The 22,105-nt window shown below is 38.6% G+C and overlaps 1 protein-coding gene across 2 annotated transcripts in view; it reads right to left on the reverse strand.

The window, feature by feature from the left end:
* Positions 1-1,652: 1,652 nt before the first annotated feature.
* The window catches only part of ADAM12 (ADAM metallopeptidase domain 12), a gene marked incomplete at its 3' end in the record, with an annotated part of 184,960 nt that continues 164,507 nt past the window's right edge, over positions 1,653-22,105 (reverse strand). For both annotated transcript variants that reach the window (XM_082002344.1, XM_082002343.1), the window contains 9 exons: positions 19,086-19,194; positions 18,781-18,979; positions 16,226-16,303; positions 13,975-14,083; positions 10,772-10,907; positions 10,032-10,140; positions 9,369-9,551; positions 3,004-3,131; positions 1,653-1,713 (listed from right to left, as the gene is read on the reverse strand). In XM_082002344.1, coding sequence (XP_081858470.1) covers positions 1,653-1,713; positions 3,004-3,131; positions 9,369-9,551; positions 10,032-10,140; positions 10,772-10,907; positions 13,975-14,083; positions 16,226-16,303; positions 18,781-18,979; positions 19,086-19,194 — 1,112 coding nt within the window. The remainder of the gene's footprint in view (positions 1,714-3,003; positions 3,132-9,368; positions 9,552-10,031; positions 10,141-10,771; positions 10,908-13,974; positions 14,084-16,225; positions 16,304-18,780; positions 18,980-19,085; positions 19,195-22,105) is intronic.

The following is a 22,105-nucleotide window of genomic DNA, read 5'->3' on the forward strand; positions in this document are numbered from 1 at the left end:
CCCATTTTAGATATAAAGCTACTGTTGACAGGAAGGAATTACTGGTTGAGATACAAAGTATGTAAAATACATAGAAACCATCATTTTGGTTTCAACTGCATTGCCAAGCCTAGGGTAAGTTGCATCCTCCTGTTGTAGTAATTCTCCGTACATAAAGCACTGTTGCCGCTATTAGCGTTGCTTTAAGAATTTAAATGCTTTTGTGAAGCATTTACTTGTGGTTTATTTTGCTTTTCGGCAGCAAACTAAACTATGGTTTATTTTGGTTTATTTAGTTTATCCATAAAGATGAGTGCTATGTTGCTACAACGGGGAATAACTGGGAAAATGAAATACAATTACACTTATTGAAATGAGATCCAAGTTTCTATCAATGCTTTTATTTTTGCTTAAAGAAACAAAAACTACAAGCAGTGAGGAAACTAACCTATAGAAGGTAATAGTTCCTTCTCCCTCTATTTCAACTGATATTTAAAAACTGTTTTTATTACAGCATGGGTGAAACAACTGTATTCAGCAGTATACTGAGAAAGCACAGAAAAGATCAGATGTAATGCTACCACACAGTAAAGAGATGAATTTTTTTTCCCCATGTCTTCGGATAACCAAAATACGCATTTTGATTTGCAATTTAAGAAGCCCAGAACAATATTTTAGGAGTTAAATGCAAAACAGTAGTAAATATGCAAAATACAGTTGATAAGCAGAGCGACGAGGCAAAAGAAGTAAGTATAATAGTTGATTCTTTAAATGTAATTCTTTGTAATGCTTGGCTTTCCCCCACCCCCTGCGTGTAACGTATTGTCAGTCTAAACAGGATAGCTATGCAACATAGTGAGATGGTACCACCTTACACAGCATAGGTTGAATTTAACTACCACAGCATCAAAAAGGTAATGACGCTGGGAGGCCTGATATCTGCATTAATATGTACTAACCATATTGTGTTTGAGGAAAACGAGGTTAGAAAAATTACAGTTTTATGATATACAGTACTTCTTCAGTAAGAGAACTTGTCCAAAGTGAATACATCCTCTTTCAGCACAGATTTCTTGACGATTTCAGAGAGTAACATGAAAAATGAAATTACAGTACAACTGAGTGATCCTTTGGTTAAATACATGTTACACATCCGTGTGCAGATATCGGGCATTTCACCATGTTCCAGAAGAGAGTGGTTTGGTTTTTTTTTTTACCCTGACATATTTATTCAAAAGTTTGTCATGAACCATTGAGATCGTGTTGGTTATACATTTGATTTATCCGTGAGTATCAGCACTCCTTAAAGAATAGATCAAAACTACAAACTCTACATAGGACCGATAGAGCAGAATTATTCAAGTTCAATGAAATATTACAAAAAAAGGCTTCCTTTTTAGGAAAACTCAGCTATGGTAAAAATATCTACTACAGTGCACTGCACTGTAATAAATATTCAACATAAATTAATAATTTACAAGTACCTGAGCAAGTATACAGAGCACCATAGCACAGCACAGCACCAAAGGCAGTAGCTCAGAATTCTTAAAAATAATGCTGTTTTAAACATTAAAAATTCTAAGTATTGTCATAAAAATGAACTCCGGCTGGAGTTTAAAGATAGTGCAAACTTCTGTCTTCACTTTTTAAAATAAAGGTGTCAGATTTTCTAGTCATTTCACATCAGCAGTGTTGCTGGACCTGGATACCTGTGGTGGATGCTTAGGAGCAGGTCTGTTGGAAAGAAAGAAAATAACAAATAGTTTTTTAAACTTTTGTTAGTTCTCACTGCCAGCATCGTGCTTGAGTCATGAGGATGAATGGTAAAATCTCTTAGAGTTCTCCAAGTTAACTTCAGACACCTAGCACGGGACTCTCATACTGGGAGGAGATCAGACAAGTTACTATATAGTCCCATCAAGAAGGGTAAGTGCTACCAGCAAACTCCTCTTTTTTTTTCACTTCAGGTGTTATTTGCTGCTGGGTCAGTGGGGTAAACTAGCTCAGTGTTTCAGGTGTTGTTCTTTAAACTCTATTTCTTTGGGTGTTCACCAGTTTTGTACTTGTTCAAAAATGCTACTTACTGTTGTAGAATAGCAGTTGGTTTCAAAAACTTGTAGTACTCAGCTAGAAATATTATTACTTTCAGAATGTCTTTCTAGAATGGACAACCAGGAGCTTAACCAAAAGTTCACTCTTGGACTCTTTTTGCTAGAATCAAGTTAGTTTCCTAACACTTCTATTTTTATTTTTTCTGAGCAATTAAGTGCCTCACTAGTAGAATACCTGTAGCTTAAAATACTTTTATCTTCCTTGGAGCTCACTTTTAGCTTCACTCATAGGAAACTTAAGAATATTGGGTAAGGAAATATCATTAGCATTGGGCACAGTTATTTCACTTCCAGATTATTTTTTTCCAACATCCTTTTTTTTGAAGTGTACAATTTGTGTGCTTTCTGAACATTTTGTGTATTATTTTCAGATATAAAATGATGTTCCATTGTGAAATGCGTGAATGGAAAATTGCTTTTATCGGTGGTTGATCTTAACAGCATTCAGTTCTCAGCCTAATTCTGTAGGTGGTCCAAGTAGGAAATTTTTTGCCACAAAAGCTTTGTCTCTTCTGAAATTGGTGCTTATTAAGGCCTTTCTTTTGCAAGGAATTGTATTTATTGGGCAGGTTTTGTAAATATACCGTCAGATTCTTACAGTCAAACCTTCATATGAAGTATAAATTCTCATACTTCTGTGGAAGTCAGTGCAGTTGTGCTGATGTACTCCCAGTGGGAATCGCTTGGATACTGTTATATAAGCAGATAGGAAATGGTTGTTGTGTAGCTCTCAACAATAGTTACAGCGGAGCATAGTTACTCAGAGCATAGCGGATCTGCTCGAAGACATTTTAGACCTGTCATTGAACGAAGTACTACAAGTGGGGATTGGACTAGATGTCCTTTAAAGGTCCCTTCCAATCCAAACTATTCTATGATTTTATGAAATCAAGCCAGTTTGACCAGAACTAACCTTATGGGGGTAACGTGAGGCAGAGCTTTTGTGAGTCCAGGCGTTGCTGGGCATGCGCCGGTATAGCGCGCTTTGGTCAGAGGGTCTGCTGGTAGAGGCTTCCGAGGAGGGTTTGGTTTGTGGTTTTCCTATTATAAAACATAAGGTCACATTAGTCTTTGGAACTGACATAACATACTTAACGTAGCAACAACTGAAATAAACTGAAGATAAGTTCGGAGTACTTGTGACCAGATATATTTAAAGAAGTAAGCCGTAGCTTACTTTTAAATAAACAGGCACTTATATTTTAAAACAAAGGTTTAATACTACATTTTAATGATTTTGCTTCTTTTGATTCTTTACTGTAGGAATACTGGTTGCATCTATACTGGAGTTAATGATTAATTGGTGGTACATAAAAACAACATTGTAGAAGTAGTTACATAGAAAGATGGAAATACTAGAAATGACTTTAAAATGCAAATTCAGATGACCACAGAAACAAACTGCTCCAGTCCAGTTTGAATTGGTAGCATCTGTGGAGTCTTTTTTAGAGATGCTGCTGTGCTTTCATTCTGTGGAATTAAATGATTCATTAATAAAGAACAGAAGTCATCTGCTGTCAGGCATGAGCTAATGTCTCTTCTGTGTGGTCCTTGAAACACTGCAAACATGGTAACATGTCTATTTGTGGTCTTCATTATGAAGAACTGGGATAGATTAAGTGACTTGCTCAGGGCACACAAAAAATCTCCAATATATCAAAAAACTCACTTCAGATCCTTCTACTATCTGACCTGCACAGTCATGCTTTTTCCAAGTAAAATCTTTATTATTAGTTTGCCATAACTATCATTAGTAATGGTGACCAAAAATAAACAAGAAGAGCTTACAAGCATAATCTAGTTAAAGATCCCCTGAAAGATGTAATCAAGATTTTGATTCAAGGCATGAATTGCTCATGAATAAAGCACAACTTTCATTATTCTTTTTTGAGCATGCCTTTGTTTTCTTACTTTTCACGGCAAATGTTTGCTCTTTCAGGAAGGAAATGCAGGCTGACTATCGGTAGGCATTTTGATAAGGAAGAAAATATGGGAGCTTATGTAAACCTCATCTACTGTCATTTCAAATTTACCACAAACTACGTTTTAAAGCTGTATATAATGTTCCTCCTCTTTTTCATTCCTAGCATAACATGTACTAGTTCTTGAGTGAATCAGAAATAGCAACACGAAAAAAATAAATTAACTTATTGTTATAGCCAAATCTCATAATCAGTATAGAAATTAGTCTTGACTGTCATCCAGAAGAACTTCTAATAAACCAAGATAAACATATCTTGCTGTAAGAAGTTTGTCTGCGAGCTGTGTCTTTAGAGGTAAAAATAATTGCAACTATTCTCAAAATAATCAGGCCCGGAAAATGATAAAATAAGCAGCATGCTGGTAAATGCTCTATGTAGCTTTATCTCATAGGGTTATCCTGTTGAAAGTCACAGAGTTTAATTAAACACTAGCAAAGGAAGTTCCTCAAAACATGATCATTTCCCATGATGCAGAACTAGAACCTTAAAACTATCAAGAGAAGAAATCTTTGGTTAAGAATTCCTGATGGTAAGTTTACTTTGTGCACTAAATTTCTTACACAATGAAATCTTCATTTGTGTCTTTTGAAGTGAAATACACCAGTTTGGTATTTGGTATGACACTTTTAAGAAAACCGAATAATCTCTACAGTAAAATATATATTTAAGTTGCTTCCGTAACAATTTTGTTAAAAGTCATAATGTTTATTACATGTGAGAGTAGATGCATCATCACCTCGACTGTGACAGCATTAAAAAAAGTAACAAACACACAAACATCAGCATTATAAAGACTGCAAACAACAAATGCATCTTTGTACACCATAAAGCCTTTATTCCCTTGACTGCCTTCAGAGACGTGGCCTTTTCCCTCAAGTACTTTTACATGATTGATCACATGAATTAGTCTGATCACATGAACATTCAGTTGTTTGCTTGCTTGGTCCCTGACTGTTATTGCATGATTTGTATTTACTCTTCAATTGGCAGAATGCTTAGGCACCTTGGTTGGGAAGAGGAAGAGATCCAGGCTCAGCAGTCTAGAGAAACAAAGGTCTGAAGAGCTTAAGAACTAATAAGGATGAATGAAAAAAAGGACAGAACTGTCCTTGTTTGTTTGTTTGTGTTTATTAGCTGTGTCCTTTGTCTAATCACCACCTGCAACACCCGATAGTAGGGAAAGATTGACTTTCTGAGAAGCTCAGAGCAGCTAAGTACTAATGGGACCCTCTCAGTTGCTTTTGTCTCCCTCTTTTCGCAGGGGAAGCTAGCTGAAATGGCTAATCCGTATGTGCTGATCTAGAACAGTTCTTTAGCTGTGAAGCGAGCATCTTCTCACAGCTGAGCATTAAGATAATCTCTGATGCCGAAGCCAAACATTCTTTAGGCCTTCTTATTCCAGAAGAAACATTCGCATGAGGAAGTATGTTGAAACAGCAATCATACTATGAATATAACTCCGATGGGTACATGAGCCCAACACCTGATTTCTTTTTCCCCAGAACTTGTAAAAATGTTATCCTTGAGTTAATATCCTTAAGGCGGAAGCAGCAAAGTGGCTTGACAAGAAAGTCTAATGTGGCAAGCTGGTAAGAAAGGGTAAAATAAATTAAAAAAAGAAAAAAAGAGAGGAAATTCAGATAAAAATGGAGATGGAGAATGTGTAATGGCTGAGATGAAGTAAAATGGAGGAGCACTTCATAGAAAGGAGATGCCCGCACTGGAAAATGCCACCAGGAAAACGTCCCTCCTTAGAAGCAGAGGGAAAAAATATTTGAAGAAATAAATCCCCTCCCTTAAACTGATTACAGGATGTCTTTTATATTCTTTATGTGCCACGGGAGAATCCAAATTGATACAGCTTCGTATGTTAACATGTGTGGAAACTTGCTGCAGCCTTTGATGTCCTGGCAAGTCCATAGCACAGCTCCTAGTACCACCATGGCTGTGTTTCCCTGCCTCATCTCTCTCTCCTTTTTCCCAGCCCATTTTTTTGACCCTATAGAGCTTCAGCTCTTCAATACAAAGAGTTTGCAGATGGATTTCTTTGTGTAGTTTTGTATCAACAACTTAGCATGTAATGCATTCACTCTCTCTCTGCATTTGGGGAAGTCCTGTTTTGAATATTGTCATGCTCTCTTTTTACAGCTCTACTAGGAAAGAAAAACATAATTCTCCCATTGAGCAGCTACAAAGACACCAGGTTCATGAAGCTTTAATTTTTTCCACTGTTTCTTTTTCACTGATTTTTAAATAAGCAACTGGAAGAAGGTTCTTGCCTGAAATACACCGGGTGAGAAGGGGTGTCTTCCTCGATTTATTTAAATGGGAACATAATTTGTGTTAGCCCCCTGTGTCTAAAGCCAGTCTGAGGTGTAATAGGAGAGGTATTCACAGGAATATGGAATTTTACAGGAATACAGGAATATTGTGGCAGAATGAGCAGGTGAGACCAGCTCGGTTTTATTAGGGGAAAAGTAAAAATACAAAGCTATGTTTCTTGTAACAAGGATGACCTGTAAAATACGAGATTATTTTGGTAATAAGGTGATGACAGTATCAGAGGCAGAAACAGTATCAAAACCAAGTGGAAGTGATCAAATCTGAATGCATGGACTGAACCCACGGTTAGTATAAACCTGCACTCTTTCCTTGATTTCAATGGTGCTGTGCTGATACATATTGACTGTGAATCTGGCCCGTAAATAAAGTATGTTTGCCTTGCAAGAGCATCTGAAAGAAGGAAAAGCTGTTTATCAGTCAAAAGATTGTTAAATATTAAACTTGACAACAGTTCATTTGCGAAGTGTTTTTTTGTTTGGATTTTTTTGTTGTTGTGGTGGGGTTTTTTACTTTTTTACTTACATCTGAAAGGAAATTTTATAGCAAAATAATAATCCACTCATTGCTGTCTCAACAGCCACTAGAGGGGAAAAGAGTTGTCTTAGAGTCTACTTAGGATGTTGTGCCTCAGCTATCTGCTGCTCAAAGCCCGGAGGCAGCAGGAAAGTAGCTTGAGCTTAAATATACCTCTCAGAAGGGAAAAGCAGGAGGAGGCAGCTGTGAAGCCATAGAAACAGTGAATGGTTTCAGATACTCTTCAGCTCTGTACTGCAGTACTGAGCATCTGGATGATATTATGGCCGTCGCAATGATTTTTAAAGTGCTTCCTCTTGATGACCTGATGGATGCACTTCCAAGAGAGTGCCGAAGCAATATATTAAGTGGTATCTATATAAACTAGACCAAAACTATTCTCAAGTTAATTTACTTCTTCCAAGCTTTGAAGGGAGTAAAATTGTTAACTTCAGAAGAAAACGTTTTTTTCCCATACAGTGTTTTCTGTGTCCCTAGGATATAAAAAGTAGCTATTTCTGACAATCTTGAATTGAGGTTATGGACATAATTTTGAAAGAAGCCACTCTTGCTTCTTCACTAGGTTGCCTTGAGTTGATCCCGTTTGTCTTCTGTTTCATGCAGCAACTGAAAATTGAAAACAGCGATATTTTGCTTGACGGAATAACCGTCACAATTAATTTGAGCTGCCAAACTGAAAAGCTTTTTGGCAGTTTCAGATCTGTCAGTCTTTGGTAACGATAGTACTAGAGACCTGGTATTCTACCTTGCACTTTATGTGGGATTTGAAGGAGAGAGCACTTAGGAACATGAATTGTAGCGGTGCATTGGGCTGCTTTGATGTGCGACGAAAGGCTGGAGCAGATACAGATGCACCATCAGAGTGAGAAATGGTTACTTTTTCTTGCAATGCTTTTTCTCCATCTGCCTTCTGCTAGTGGGAGACATTGTAAGCTTCTAAGTTGCTAGATAAGAAGAAATAGAAGAAATTTCTTCTTTTTTTGTTTTTTAATGGAACCATTTGATTAAGAAACAGAAAAGCACTTGCACTTAAAATGTTAACTTTGACCACCATGAACTATGAAGAATGTTTTAAGGAATGCAAGGAAATAAACAACAAAACCATCGAAACTAAAGACAAAAGCAACAAAACCCAATACTACTCCAAATCTCCTGTAGAATTGATTTTAGAAAGAATCAGTATTTCCCATTCCCCCGAAAAGGAAAATAAATGACTAGCAAGATGGAAAAGCGAAGAAGAAAAATAATTCGAAAGCAATTAATAAACTGGCCATACTTCTAAAAGTCAGTGTAACCTGAGTGATTCAATGTTCAAACTTAAGACAAAATTAAAACTAGATATACTTTTTCTGCTGTCATAATACATAAGCACACTGCCATGGCAGCTCAGCACTGCCTCACATCTTTTTGTTTCTGCGTTATTTTTACAGCCACTTTTCAAAGCACCGCACTTCAGACACCGTTTCTCATAGCCATATCCTCCTATAAGCACTGGTAACGTGTCTCAGAGCAGCTCACAAGGTGTTCTGTCCTTGAACATCCAAGCTAGGTTCAGATAGGCACAGCCACTTCAGACACAGCTATCTGAGTATGGATTTGCAGTATGCGCATCCAAATCAATGTGATACTCATTTAAGATAGCTTGGTGATAATGTCATTCACTTTATTTTACTCTTGTGCTATATCCAGAATAGCACAAACCAGACATAGCTGAGTGCCCCATTCCTTTGCTTAGACACAGTCACACTACAAATGCAACCAAAACAGAGAGGCCAGTGACAAGAAAAGGGACAATTTAATATAGACGACAACATAGACATCTTCATCTACCCTGAATATTGCCTTGACATTTATCTTATTACCAAAAAAAGGCTTACCAGCTCTATTTAAACATTGCAATGAAAGGTACATCTACATGAAATAGTGAGGGTAATTACAAGTCAGCTTTTCAGCTCTGGAAAAAAAACAGCAATTCATACACCCCTTGGCAGAACAGAAGCATATCCAGCTAATATACCTTTTGCTCTTGCGCAAGACATCTGCAACTTGACTTCCTAAACTGTATCACTGTATTTGGCACCTTGCTAACAAACCATACGGTTTCCCCTCCGGCTGGGCAGCTGGCAAGATGAGCCTGTGTTTGCCTGTAATATGGAGCTTGTTTATACTGTTGTGTCTTTTGAGTGGTGAAGAGAGATTTCAGGACCCTAAATTTTAGGATCACAGCCTCAGCTGGCATAAACCAATGTATCTATCTATCTACACTGCATTTCTAAGCTTGTACGAAGTATAAAGGAAGCATTTGTGGAAAAAGGCCAATATGAAAGGTGAAAAAACACTTCATTCCTCTTCACCACATGCAGATACTCACACGCTAAATATTAAATAGAAGAGAAGCTTAAAAAAAATCAGCGGTTACCTGGGCAAACCGCAGCGAAGGGTTAGCCGGCAAGGGTCTTTCAGGCACAGCTTGGTGACATGGCAGCTGGGGAAGGGGTGGTAGGACTCGCTGCGGTGTTTTTAATTGTGGCAAATCGTGTGTCTTCACAGGGTTACTAATGTCAATGATCTGATAGGGCAGCGGTCTTCTTGGACCATCCTTCTGTAAAAACAACCCCAACCAAAGCTTATAAACTTCAAGAGTTGAAAGAAGCATTGCTACTTTAAAATCTATGTTATTCGCTTGTTTTTCTCTTCTACTCTGCTTTCATCTACCTTCAACACCTCTGCGACCAGAGGAGCAATTAACAGGCTCCAGGGTCCTACTCAAGCACTAATCCTTCACCGTTCAGACGTAGTATTCTGTTGTAAGCCAGCTGGCTTCATCCTGGAGACTAAACTGTTTCTTTTCTGCACTTGACATTTCCACATCTCCACCCGTCTAAAGCTTGGAAGCCATAAATGTATTTTGAAGCCTGCATCTTCTCCCATATCACATATTGTTAGTTCTACGTGATATTAAGATCATGTAATAATTGTGTTATAGTAAGTTACTTAAATGAGATCCAAACTATATAATATGGGGTTTTTTCCCCCTTTAAAAAACCCAAACAAACAAACCCACAGCTATTTAGGGACTCACTTTTTGTATGTTTGTATTTTGTGGCTTCATGATGAGATTTTTACTGAGAGATGTGGTATGAACATGATTAGGCTCAGATGAACTGGAAGGTCTTGCTGGACTCACAGACCTGCGATACAAACATATATTTATTGAACACAACGTTCTGCCTGCTAACATTGTTTTAAACAGTAGCCTCTTTTCAGAATGAGATTTTGCAAGGACTTTCTGTCTTTTTATAGTAAACAAGTAAAGTAAAAATTGTCTAGCGCTCCTGCAAGAATAAAAATAAATATTGATTTTTTGGAAACCAGTAGTCTGTTAAATTAGCTTCTGCAATCTGTGGAAATGCAGCGTTGTAACACCCAAGAGACTATTCTAATGAATCTAGCATTTAAACAGTAATGACCTCAAATATGAAAGTTTCAGCTCACTCGACTTGAGTTTAAATAAAAGGCCATGCAATGTAATGAAACTATTTCAAGCAAATGAAAATAAAGGCAATACTTCCTTCACTTAATTTTTTATCACAAAAGAGGTATATAGTCAAACCAAAACCTACATTATTTACTGACATCAATAAAAAATCAACTAAACCAGGAAAAACACCCCTGCTAATACTTGGTGAATATTTTTGTTAAGGCTGGCTCTTTCTAACGTATTCACACTGTTCTGTGATGAATGTCAAGATGAGCGCTGCCATGTTTACAGCTACTTTCTACTAATATCTATTAGAGTATAATTAGGGAAAATGATCATACCTTAGTTTCTCTATTGTTGTCTTTTTACTTGTAAACAACCATCTCATGAAAGTTTTCCTTTTCAGGTACATGATTGATCCAGCAAAGATAAGGCACAGAATGGTTATCAACACTCCTACAGTTAAACTCTTATTATCTGCAATAAAACACATTGAGTTAACTTCTGTCAAGAGCCATCTTAACTGAAATGTGTTGTGTATGTGGAGCAGGACACTGCTGCCTGGCCTGGGTTTCTAACTGCGTTCTTACTATGAATTAAAGACTAATAAGCTCTTATTTCTTCCAGCCCGATGCTTGAATTTTGGCCTATTTTAAAGTTATTTCTCTAACATTGGGGAAACACTGGCTAAAATATAATGTCCTTAAGTCCCTTCCAACTCTGCTACTCGATTCTAGTCGGATATCTGTGTCCAAACATGAACATCTCCATGCACTCTCTCTGCATCCATGTTCAGGTCCTGCTTAGGTTGTCACCTGCAAATGGGGCCATAAGGTGTACGGGCTGCCGGCCTCACCCAGACACCCCCAGGGTGATGGCTGTAGCAATGCCAACGGGCACCTTCCTCACGGGCTGCCGGCTGCCAGGGCGGGAGGGAGACAGGGGCTGAGAGGGAGAGAAAAGGGACAGGGATGCCTAGATCACGGTTTGGTAAAGTGCAAATTTGGGAATATTCTGTCCCTCAAACGTAAGCAGTAACCCTAGCTCCTTTATAACCAGATTTTAAGGGTTTCTTTGTGCTTTAACACTGGGAGAACAGTCTGAAATCTGGACTACTGTGGTCCAGCCCAGACGGCTGTCAGGTCAGATCGGAGGCAAGCGAGGCGCCGAAGGAAAGCCTTCGGCAGCGGTGTGGTGTGCTCTCTGCGGATGCTCTGCTTAGCAAGGGGCTGCAGCCTTCTGTACTCCTTCCAGTCTTTGGAGTGCTTTAAGTACCTTGCTGGGACCTGGGCGAGGCACAATGGTGAGGTGAACCCTGACTGGATGACTTGCAGCTGAAAGAAAGCCTTATTTTTAGGAAAAGGTAAGCAGCAGCTCTGATCCTTACGGATATGTGATTACCATCATTGCCTGGAGGAGAGGATGTTGTGATTCTTCAAGACTGCTGACCTAAAAAACGCACACTCCCACAACAGGAGAAACATCTTTAATCTTTGCTCTGGTAACCTATCATCACTGTCTCGGTCTTATCCTGATGGATTTTCAGCCAGCTGGCTCTCATCTACTGGCCTAAGCTCACTCGGATGCTGGGGAACAGAGTCAGCAACACCGACTGAGCAAACTACACGTGGGGCTTGACGGGGCATGACGTGCTGTGCTTTTTACCTCACAGCACTGCAGAATAATAAAACCCTCACCTTCTCTAAAAGATTAATAAAATTAATAAGCTAAGATTACGCAATTTAAATTAATTAACTTCTCTACTTAATAATTAAATATTTAAGGTTTCTTTATAAGAAAAATACGGTGTCAAACACATAGGTTTATTCTAAGTCAGCTGGGTAAAATCAATTACTAAATACTAATGAGACCATGTGCCTTGTTTGACTAAGATGAAAGTATTTTTTGAGCTAATCCTTCTGTAATTTGATTTAGAGATGTGCAAACTACTCAGATCATAATCCAAACAACCCCATCAACTGTTCATACTTAAATCCAAGTGTCAGCTATAGAAAATTAGGTCCTCTAGCAATTTCCATATTTATTTATTCCCAGTGTTAATGAATGTAGCGCTGTCTTTAGATAAAGATGGTGAAACTACCATACTATATTCAACTACTGTTAAAACAATTTTCTGTTAAATTGGAGTATTAGCTTCCAAAACACGAAATGCAAGAATTATCAAACATGTCCTATATTTGTCTTCTTCAGCTAACGTTGTCTATGTAGCACATTATTACAATATATTTTGTAGCTCCCTACATACTTATCTTTCAGGTAAGCTGAAAAAGGACTGTAATGCTTTAGAGCAAATCTTAAAAGAAAAGATTTAACATGCAAGTAATCACACTTGTTCAGTGCCTGAGCACAGCTGCTTTGCTATCTTACGGAATGGTAGGTATTTAAAAAAATGATCTTTCAAAAGTGTAATCATAATGTGAAGCTTTGTCATGGACATGACGGTGATGTCATAAATCCAGTATTACAATCCACTGCAGGATCTGTCATGCAGAGAATACAATCCATTTTGGTTTTGAATAGCATTATCCATATGAAAACATGTGGATCATTTTCTAGCAAGTTTTAGTTTATATATGTATATGCAAGTAGACTGCTTGTCCTGTCACTTACTCGGACATAAATCAGAAACATCTCTGTGGAAGTCACTAAAGTTACAGTACTCTGGAGGAAAATTGGCGTGTGATGATTACAAAATCCTATAAAACTTCACAATGTGTAGAAATAATTCCTTCTGAGGTTGGCCAAAGTTGAAGTACCATACTATAGCCAATGTTCTGCAGACTGAACTAGGGGAAATTGAAATACAAGTTACAGAAAATGCACGTCTCCTACTACTATCCTATGTGAGGGCATCTTCTGGGAAATGTTTGGAAGCTATCTATAAAACATAGTTTTAGTCTGATACAGTCAGAAATCTGCTATTTTCCACAATACAAAAGATCTTCCTTAGAAGAACAATATCAAATATATTTCAGATTTTTGATTATGAAATAGTTTTGCATTTATAATCATTGCAACATCCACTCTTCATTTGGCACATAATTATGGGAGCAGGTTGTGTGTACAATAAGGTATTTCTGTCCTGATGCACTCCGTGGAGAACACTGCAGCTTGGCACATCTCAAGGTGAATCCAAGAGTACTGCAACATTCATCTACCATGGCAACAGCATTAGCTCAAGTGTGGGAGTTAACTCCTCATCCTCAGTTTAAACGAATACCATTTTCTACTTATTGCAGGAAGCTACTAAACTTGACCGAAAAAGAAAGGCAAAGGCAAAGAAAGGCAAAAGAAAGAACCCTGCAGGACCACTGTGCCTTTAGTCACGCAAGAAAATTCATGCACTCAGCCTGCCTTGGTTTTGCTTCACTAGATTTTCAGGTTGGTGCCAATGCGTTTGGATTAAGCCATTTGTTTTACTGACTTATTTCCAAATCTTGCAAGCTCATTGCTTACAAGACACCGCCTTGTATTTCCACTCTTCATCATGGAAACAAAAGGTAAAGCATGAATTACTACTAACCTGCTTGCCTAATTGGCCCGCTGTCCATGCTGCCACCAAACCCTGGCTTGTCACAGTAGGGGGGGGCCCAGTCAGCCTCGCAGTGACAGTTCTTTTTATTGTTGCAGACCTGCAAAACAAGACAAATGACTTCACATGAAAAGGATTACCCTATACGTCTGAGAGCGGCAGCGGCTGATGAGGCCCCCGAATCAGACAGCGACCCATCTGAAAGAAATAAAACTTACAGAAGAGAGAGATGTACTGGTATCTGCCCGTTCGCACCACTACGTGGGCATCGAGCAACTCGGAATGCAAGACACCCCAGGGTGACGGGCATCCTAAAAAAGCATTATTTATTTGGCAGGTAATCGTTTGAGTTGCACCAGCTGACAGCTTGAATAATATACGGATAACCACACACGTCTTAACTCTTATTCTCTCTTTGCTTCCAGCAGCAACATTATCTGCTTTCTAACTTCTGCTCCTTCTGCCTTCATAGGAACGAGAGTCTCTCTACACTGCTACTGCTGCAAAGCTTTGTCAGCCCACTTGAACGCTCCTATCCATCAAGGGCTTGCACCAGGCTGCATGCTGATTTTTGCCACTGCTCTGATCCCCCAGCTCTAAGATGGACCAGTTGCTGGAAGAACATGCGAAACTGGGAGTCAAGACTGAGGAAAACCTCCCTTTGATACCACACCTGCACTGTCTATACAGGTACAGTCCTCAGTGTTTTTAATCTGAGTTAAGGAACAGCTAACAAGACCTGATTGACCAAATGCTCCCCTGCAGAATAAGAGCGCTCCAGAGGACAGGAATCCATCATTAACATCAGCCTGTTCCTGCTGCACAGAGCAGAAGGAGCCGCTGGACTCACGGCCTTTTCCTCAGGGGGTCCCACAGTCCCAAACATCCATCAAAAGAAGGGCTGCTTTTTATTTCCTTTTGCTACCACCCAAGTAGCGGCTACGTGACTAATACAGAGACTAAAGTTCCATGCTGTATCGACAGAATACATGAGCTGAACAGCCCAAAAAATTAGTGGCAGAGATTGCACATATACGCTCAAAATGATTTTTAAGGAAAATTGTTGGGCTTAGGGCTAATTGTCAATATGGCACTTAACTCTGTGCTAACAGTGATCATCACTGACCTACCACCACCACGGAGAAACTACACAATAGATTAATAAATGTGTTTCTGAGTAAGACACCAGGTAGTTCACAGGAGTTCGCAAATACACATTTTTCTGGCAAGGTCAGCTGGCAGGCTCTCAGAAAGACTACACTGGCTGTGTCTGCAGAGTACTAAAATATCGCTCACATAGCTTAGACTGGCTATGGTCATGTAAAATGCAAAAAAAGGAGAAAGATTTACTTTTCAAAGCCAACAAGATAATGAAAAATATAATTTGTTAAGCATTATTTTTAAAATTAAAGCACTACAGGAGTTCCCATCTACAATTCCACGCGGTCATTTTTTTGCTACTCGGGAGTCGAGCAGAGGTTCTCCGTCGTACAGACATAAAGGTGCTAGTCTAAGCTGCTGCTCATTCCAGCACAATGGTTACAGGCAGCGCCATCAGCACCGCACGGTTTTTCAAATGTGGGATGATGATAAATTAAATGAAATTAAAATCCCTTCTCAGGAGAGGATCGAGAATTTCCTATGGCTCTTCCAATGTGGTTGCCACAGCTTTTCGCAGAAACAGATCATCAGCAAATCAAGGTTAATAAGGCACAGCTCGACATAATTAACATTTTGATAATACAAACTAGGTTTCAAAACACTTTGATATTATTAACTGATACCATCAGCTTTTTCATCCTGCACCACTTTCATACCATGAAACTCATCAATATGGTTTTACTTTAATACTTTTGGAAATGTTACTCCATTTGAATCTCATATTTTAACTTCTCTGTATCCACACAGAAACTGTATTTTTTTATGTTAATGGGAATTCTTCATGAAGGAAGGTTAGACTTAAAATTGCTTTAAAGATGACAAAATTCCTTTTTATCACAGACCATTAATTAAGAACGAGATAATTACTACCTGATAAATATTTCTTTGTTAAAGAAAAATAATTTCATTGCTTGCAGTTCATACAAGGGACACTGAAAATGGAAATACATAATAAAAAACTATTGCAGTGACTTTGACTGATGTATTACAAACAATCATAGATCCCAAAGCTATTACATAAAATGATTTCTTGTCAGTGTTTATTGACTGATTATAAAAAACCTGTTCCTATAATGCTTACTCCACGTCCATGGCACTTTGTTGCACATTTATGTACACCAAAAACACTCGTATTCTGGCACTGGCGATTAAGGCAAATCTGCAAAATAAGAGAAAAAGAGTTTTAAAAGGGACAGAACTGCTGGTGCTCACAAAGCATCATGTCCCTCTCCAGCTCTCTGTACATCTCCTCGTCCATCAGTGCTTCTTTTAGCAGTTAAAGATTTCCCAATACACATGCTGCATTGACAACGTTACATTGACAAAAAGATAAGGACACCAGAAGGAGGGGTCCTTGTCTTCTTATGCTTTTGTAAAAGTCTTCTAGGTCCAAATCTGTGGACGCTGAATACCGCTCTCAGTCGGCATCCTGACCAGTACTAAATTTCAGACATAGTTCATATTTGGTTGATATGCTGAGCTTGTGTAAATAAACACTCACAGTTTCACTGAAGTGGAACTAGTGGTGAGCCGCTGGGGTTTGGGGTTTTTTAAAGTGAATTTAAAAAACAGTAATTTGCATTTTTTCAGGACTAGGAATTCGCTGAGCAGGATTCTTTCATGTACCCGATCTGGCTGCATGCATGTCTTCACAGCAGCAGATGATTCCTCAAGGAAAGGTTCAGGTTCCCTCGTGGTGTAAATTAGCATAGTTCTGTTTATATCAATAGCGCAGTACTTGCTCGTGGTAGTACAGAACTTGGACCCAGGACAGCCTGAATATTTAGCTGAGGTCATTGATATATATGGGCTCATCACCGCTCTTCAGCAAAACTGAGACCTTTCTAAGAGTTTTTCCCAAGCTAAACAGTTTTTTGGTGTCAAATAAAACCCAAGCATATTTAAAGTATAATAATAATCTTACAGGAAATGGAAGTAAACAAATAGCATATGCAAAGTGATAAGATTCGAATTTTGTTGTTTTCCAGTCATTACGGGTAAACTTTACTCTGCCAATATAACTGAAAATTGAGGTAAAGCAAAATTAGTACCATTTAATAATACCGTCAAACAGTCAAATGACTGATGAAGATGTCAGTAATGAGAAGATATCCTACTCAAAACTGAAAAAGGAAGAAACTAGGACTGGAATAACTGTTACTATGCTATGATTAAAAAAGAAAAAAGTCACCGCAAGTTTTGTTCATGTTTAACTGCAGTTCAGTTCAGTAGTACTAAAAGCCAGTCACAATAATTAACATTAAGCAGGGGGTAGTGTTGAAGGAGACGACAGGGATGCTTAATCAGGGCACTTATCCCCTAGGGAGAAGGAAAAATGGGAAGGAAATTAGAGTGAATTGGCATCAACATGCACACATGTAGAGAATATGGTCTGATTACAGCAGTATTCACAATTCAGATATTCATAGTGCAGTAGCACATAGAATTTTGATCACATTAAAATGGCTGCATTTCAAATTGTGTATCTTCAGCTTAGAAAACTCAAGAATATTTAAATTCATATTCTTAATCCATAATACAAATGCACTAATGTCCTCAAAGTAAAACATACAATTTTGTAAGTATTAGCCTCTGTATTCTATAGTGTGCATGTGTATGATTAGATAGATTAGAAAGATTAAATACTCATTAGTAAAACATAATGGGGTGCTTTCCCAGAGTTGAATTTTCTTTGAAAACACATTTTATAACAGATTGACTTACAAATGTTGTAAGGGTTGTTTTCCTGTAACAGAACTGTAATTTCATTAGGGACATACTTTAAACCTGTTCCCAATGCAGTGTGATAATCCAACATAATTCAAAAGCATTCAGAAATTCAGAGGCTTATTTGAATTTACCACAAATTATCGTAGCACTTTTTTTTTTTTTTTTTTTTTTACTTTGCAAGTAACCCACTGAGGGCATGGAAACCTTCTTCATTTCATTAGTTCTTGGACTCCTTTCCGTTGCTCCCCCCTGTAAACTCATGGCTGTCTCCCACCTTTCTCTGTTCCTTTTCTCACAAAAGAAAACCTAAGAATGAGACAGCCATATGAAATTTGGACTACATTCATATCAGATACTTCACAAAGTCTGCAATATATGATTGCAAAAATCAGTTTTGGTGGCTGAACATCAATGGGTTTATATTTTTGTAATGGTGCATAGAGAGGTAGCTTTTCCTGCAAGAAAAAAAAAGGGGGGGAGAGCAATAATCACCAGATTTAATACACTTTGAATCTAAAGTGAAGTTAATGACAATTTTGCAATGCCATAGACACTGGGAAAGTGAACACACTGAACTCCTCAGACATTCATTAATAATCCTGTAATGCACTTTGCTGTACTTATTTTGCAGAAGACCCCTAGCCTACATGGACAGATGCTTGGGACTGTCCTCAAAAAATCAGTTATAAACTTAAGCAACTTGCACTGTATCTGCAAATCTGTAATCCAGAATAGTGGCCAAAAGAAGAAGGGAGTAAAAATGTGACTCAGTGTGAGCAGGAGAAACAATTCTTTTGTGGGGAGAAAAAATAATCCCAAAGCATAACCCAGTGAGTTTAGCACAGAATACTTTGCAGCGTGAGGATAGCGATGTTCTCCTTGTTTGGGAGTACTTCAGAGCCTTACTTTTCCATCTTCACACTTGGTTCCCGACAGCACAAGACCAGGATCAGGCATATCATCACCCAAATACACGTGGGTACCACGACACAGAATCTTGCCGCCTTCCTGAAGTGGGATATTAGTTTCTATGGAAACAGCATTGGTACCAATTACCGGCCGATTCGCTCCCCCTTGACACTGAATTTTTCCACATTTAGCATCTCTGAAGGAAATAAACACAACCAAAAATTAGTTAAATAATTTTAAACGTTATAAGCTCCCTCCCACCACCAAGCATCTGTTCCTGTGTAGGCAGGGAGAGACCTTACCTGGGTTCACATTTAGCAAAGGAGCTCTTGGAGTCTTTGCCACAGTTGCCGTAAGGATCACCTGCAGAATTGACTCTCTCAAAGCAGATCCCAGGAGCAGGTTTCGCACCTGAAACAAAACCTAATCAGAACTTCCATCTCACACAAGGTGTTTTTTTTTTTCTTTGAGCTCTGCCGATGCTTTAGGGGGAGGTAAGATGTGATCTGCATATTGAGGAAGCACAACAAAACAGTTGTGCTGGATCAGCATGCTAATTGAAGAGCCTGAATGTGTGGGTTTTCCACTGTTATTTGTCTCACTTGGCAATGCTGAGCAATAGACAATGCAGAACTCATTCTCTTTCAGAATTTCTCTAGATGATATCCCTCTTGTGAATCCTCCCAGGATACAAAAACTTTTAGCAAATGCCAAATTTAGTCTGGTAAAGAAAGACAAAGGCCAGCTGGTAAGTTAACTCCCTTCTTTTTACAGGAATCCACGTGATTCTAGCGAGACCTCAAGAGCTGAAACCAAAGAAAATACTTTTCAAGAAAGGCCTTTTTAAGTGCAATTCAGAACAACAAGAAACCAGAAAAAATCCAGTTGCGAACTAGAGTGCTATGTGTCTAAAAACACAACCACATGAGATGGCAGAGAGAATACGCTGCTGTTAGCTCAAGCTAATGTACTGGAGAGAGGAAGGGAACCCATCCTCACCTTAATCCTCAGTAAATCCACTCCTGAGAGGAAAGACTGACTTGAAAGAAGGGTCGTTTCTACCATGGTGGTAGAAGTAGGAATCTGGGAAGACAGGCAGCATCTGGTTCTTACCTGCTGTAGTCTTTTATGATGGAGACATATCCTAACGGAAAAGGAACTTCCCTGGTGGGAGTACTACTGGAAATATTTGTGCAGACAGATTACTCATCCCTACCGTTTTAGAAGTTAAAAGGTACTATTGGGTACATTTGTTCTAATGTCTTATACAGTCAATCTCCTGTCCACTTTTGTCCAAATTATGACCAACTATTGAATATCTTCTAGGGGAAGATACATGTGTTCATCTGAAATGTCTAAGAGGTGGAGGCTCTACTTCCCTGGTTTGATTGTTGCAACAATTAATTAGTCCATGTATTAGAATTTTACCTCTTTGTTTTATTGTGAAGTGTGGATTTTATTTCCGGCCAGTAAGTGCTGCCCCTTGCAAGATTAAGAGGCCCTTTACTAGGGCCCTTTACTACCCTGTATTTTCTTTCCTTGAAGACACCTAATAGCACAACCAAGTCATTGCCAGCATTTTAACTACTCCAATACGCAGACTTACTTTGAGGAGACAAGGTAGTAAGGAGATACACTGGCTAAAATTCTTAACAGATATCTGCTAGATGCATTTTTGTACTTTTGATAGATCAGCCAAACTAAAGCAAAAATAACTGGCGACAAATGATGTGACAGCCTAAAGGCTGAGAATACACCATTTCTACAGGGTTCCCTGGTCTTTAACAGAGACAGAACATGAGTTAATGTTACATTTTTCAAATGTTTTGAGCCACTTCCAAGTGTGTATGCCTCTAACTGTGGGTAAAACATATCATTTATTTAAACCATCCTGAAGATTTCATTTGAAAGCCTTCAAAGGGGAAGAAGTTTTTTTTAAAAAAAGAGTCAAATTCCTGGAGAAGAAAATAAAAATATAATTGTAAAACTTCCAGTTAGTGTGGATCTTTTCACTAGTAATTCAGAGATTAAAGCCTCAATTAATTATCTGCATTTCACAGTCAGAAGCTTGACTAATACTATATACTGCTGAACAGCAATCTAATGCTATTAAGGACAAATATTAAAACTTGGAGAGGCTTAAGATGGCAGCCTCTTTCCCTTCTAACATTTTTACATACTGAAACTGGAAAACTCAGAAAGAAAGGCACAGAATATGAGCTGCTGGTTCCCTGGAGAGCAGGACAAGAGCTTGAAATTCTTTGGACGATGATGATCAATCTTGCTGAGTTCAGAATATTTCCCAAATCTGGAACTATTAAAAGAGACTCACACAGGATTCTTTCACTTCTTTTCATTAAACCACAAGCAATAATAAAAAAATCAACAAAAGCATCCAGACAACTCACTGTGCAAAAAGCAAAAGTACAATTTTCATTTTCAGCATGTAGATTCCTCTTCATCTTTCCAGGGCAGGCACATCAACTATTCAGCTTGACACAAACATTAACATGTGCATATACTATGCCAGCTTTAGAAGGGAGGGGAAGGGAAGGAAAAAAACCAACATGCTGTAAGCATGAGGCCAAGGAAAATTGCTTTTTCTGCAGAGACTGGCTTGGTCAGACCTACCTTGCCAAAGGAATAAGCCTCCCCCCTCCATCTACCATGATCATATGCAATTGCTATGGGTCTCGTTTTTTCTTGGCTGGGAGCCTTGTGCCCCAACTAGGTCAGTCAATGGCATAGCATTGCGATGACTGGAGGCTTCCTTGGAGATGTGTCAGCAGCAGGCCAGAGCACAGACACATTTTTCCCAGAGTGGTGTGTGGCTCCAAAAGCTGCCAAAAGCAAAATGAATGCTCATGTCCTGTGCTTTGACTGTGAGCGAACTAACAAAGACTTATTTAAAAAAAATTGTGTTAAAGGGGGAAAGGACTCACTGAAATACTTAGAGAGTTTAAGGTATTTATCTTTCTCTTTCACTTGATGAAACTTTTTTTGTTTGGTTGCTTTTTTGAATGTAGAACTCAAGTGTGCTACAAATGATGGAAAGCAGCCTGCAGGAAGAACAACACATCTGCAGCATCTTTGCAGGGCTCAGACAGTGAGCTTTAACTCCAACCAATAATACTTGACAAGAAAACAGATCTCATGGAGTACAAAAAACTGTTCCCCTGCCAGGCTCGGAGCAGTCTGTGTATGAAAACACCTGGTACCCAGTGATCACCTGTGGCTTGGAAACCAAACTCTAACTTCAATTTCTGTCTTTGGTATCAAACCAAAACACGTTGTTGCTTGGGATTCAGATGGCTGTTCCCTC

Source organism: Phaethon aethereus, assembly GCF_964289735.1.
Source record: "Phaethon aethereus genome assembly, chromosome: 7".
Lineage (NCBI taxonomy): Eukaryota > Metazoa > Chordata > Aves > Phaethontiformes > Phaethontidae > Phaethon > Phaethon aethereus.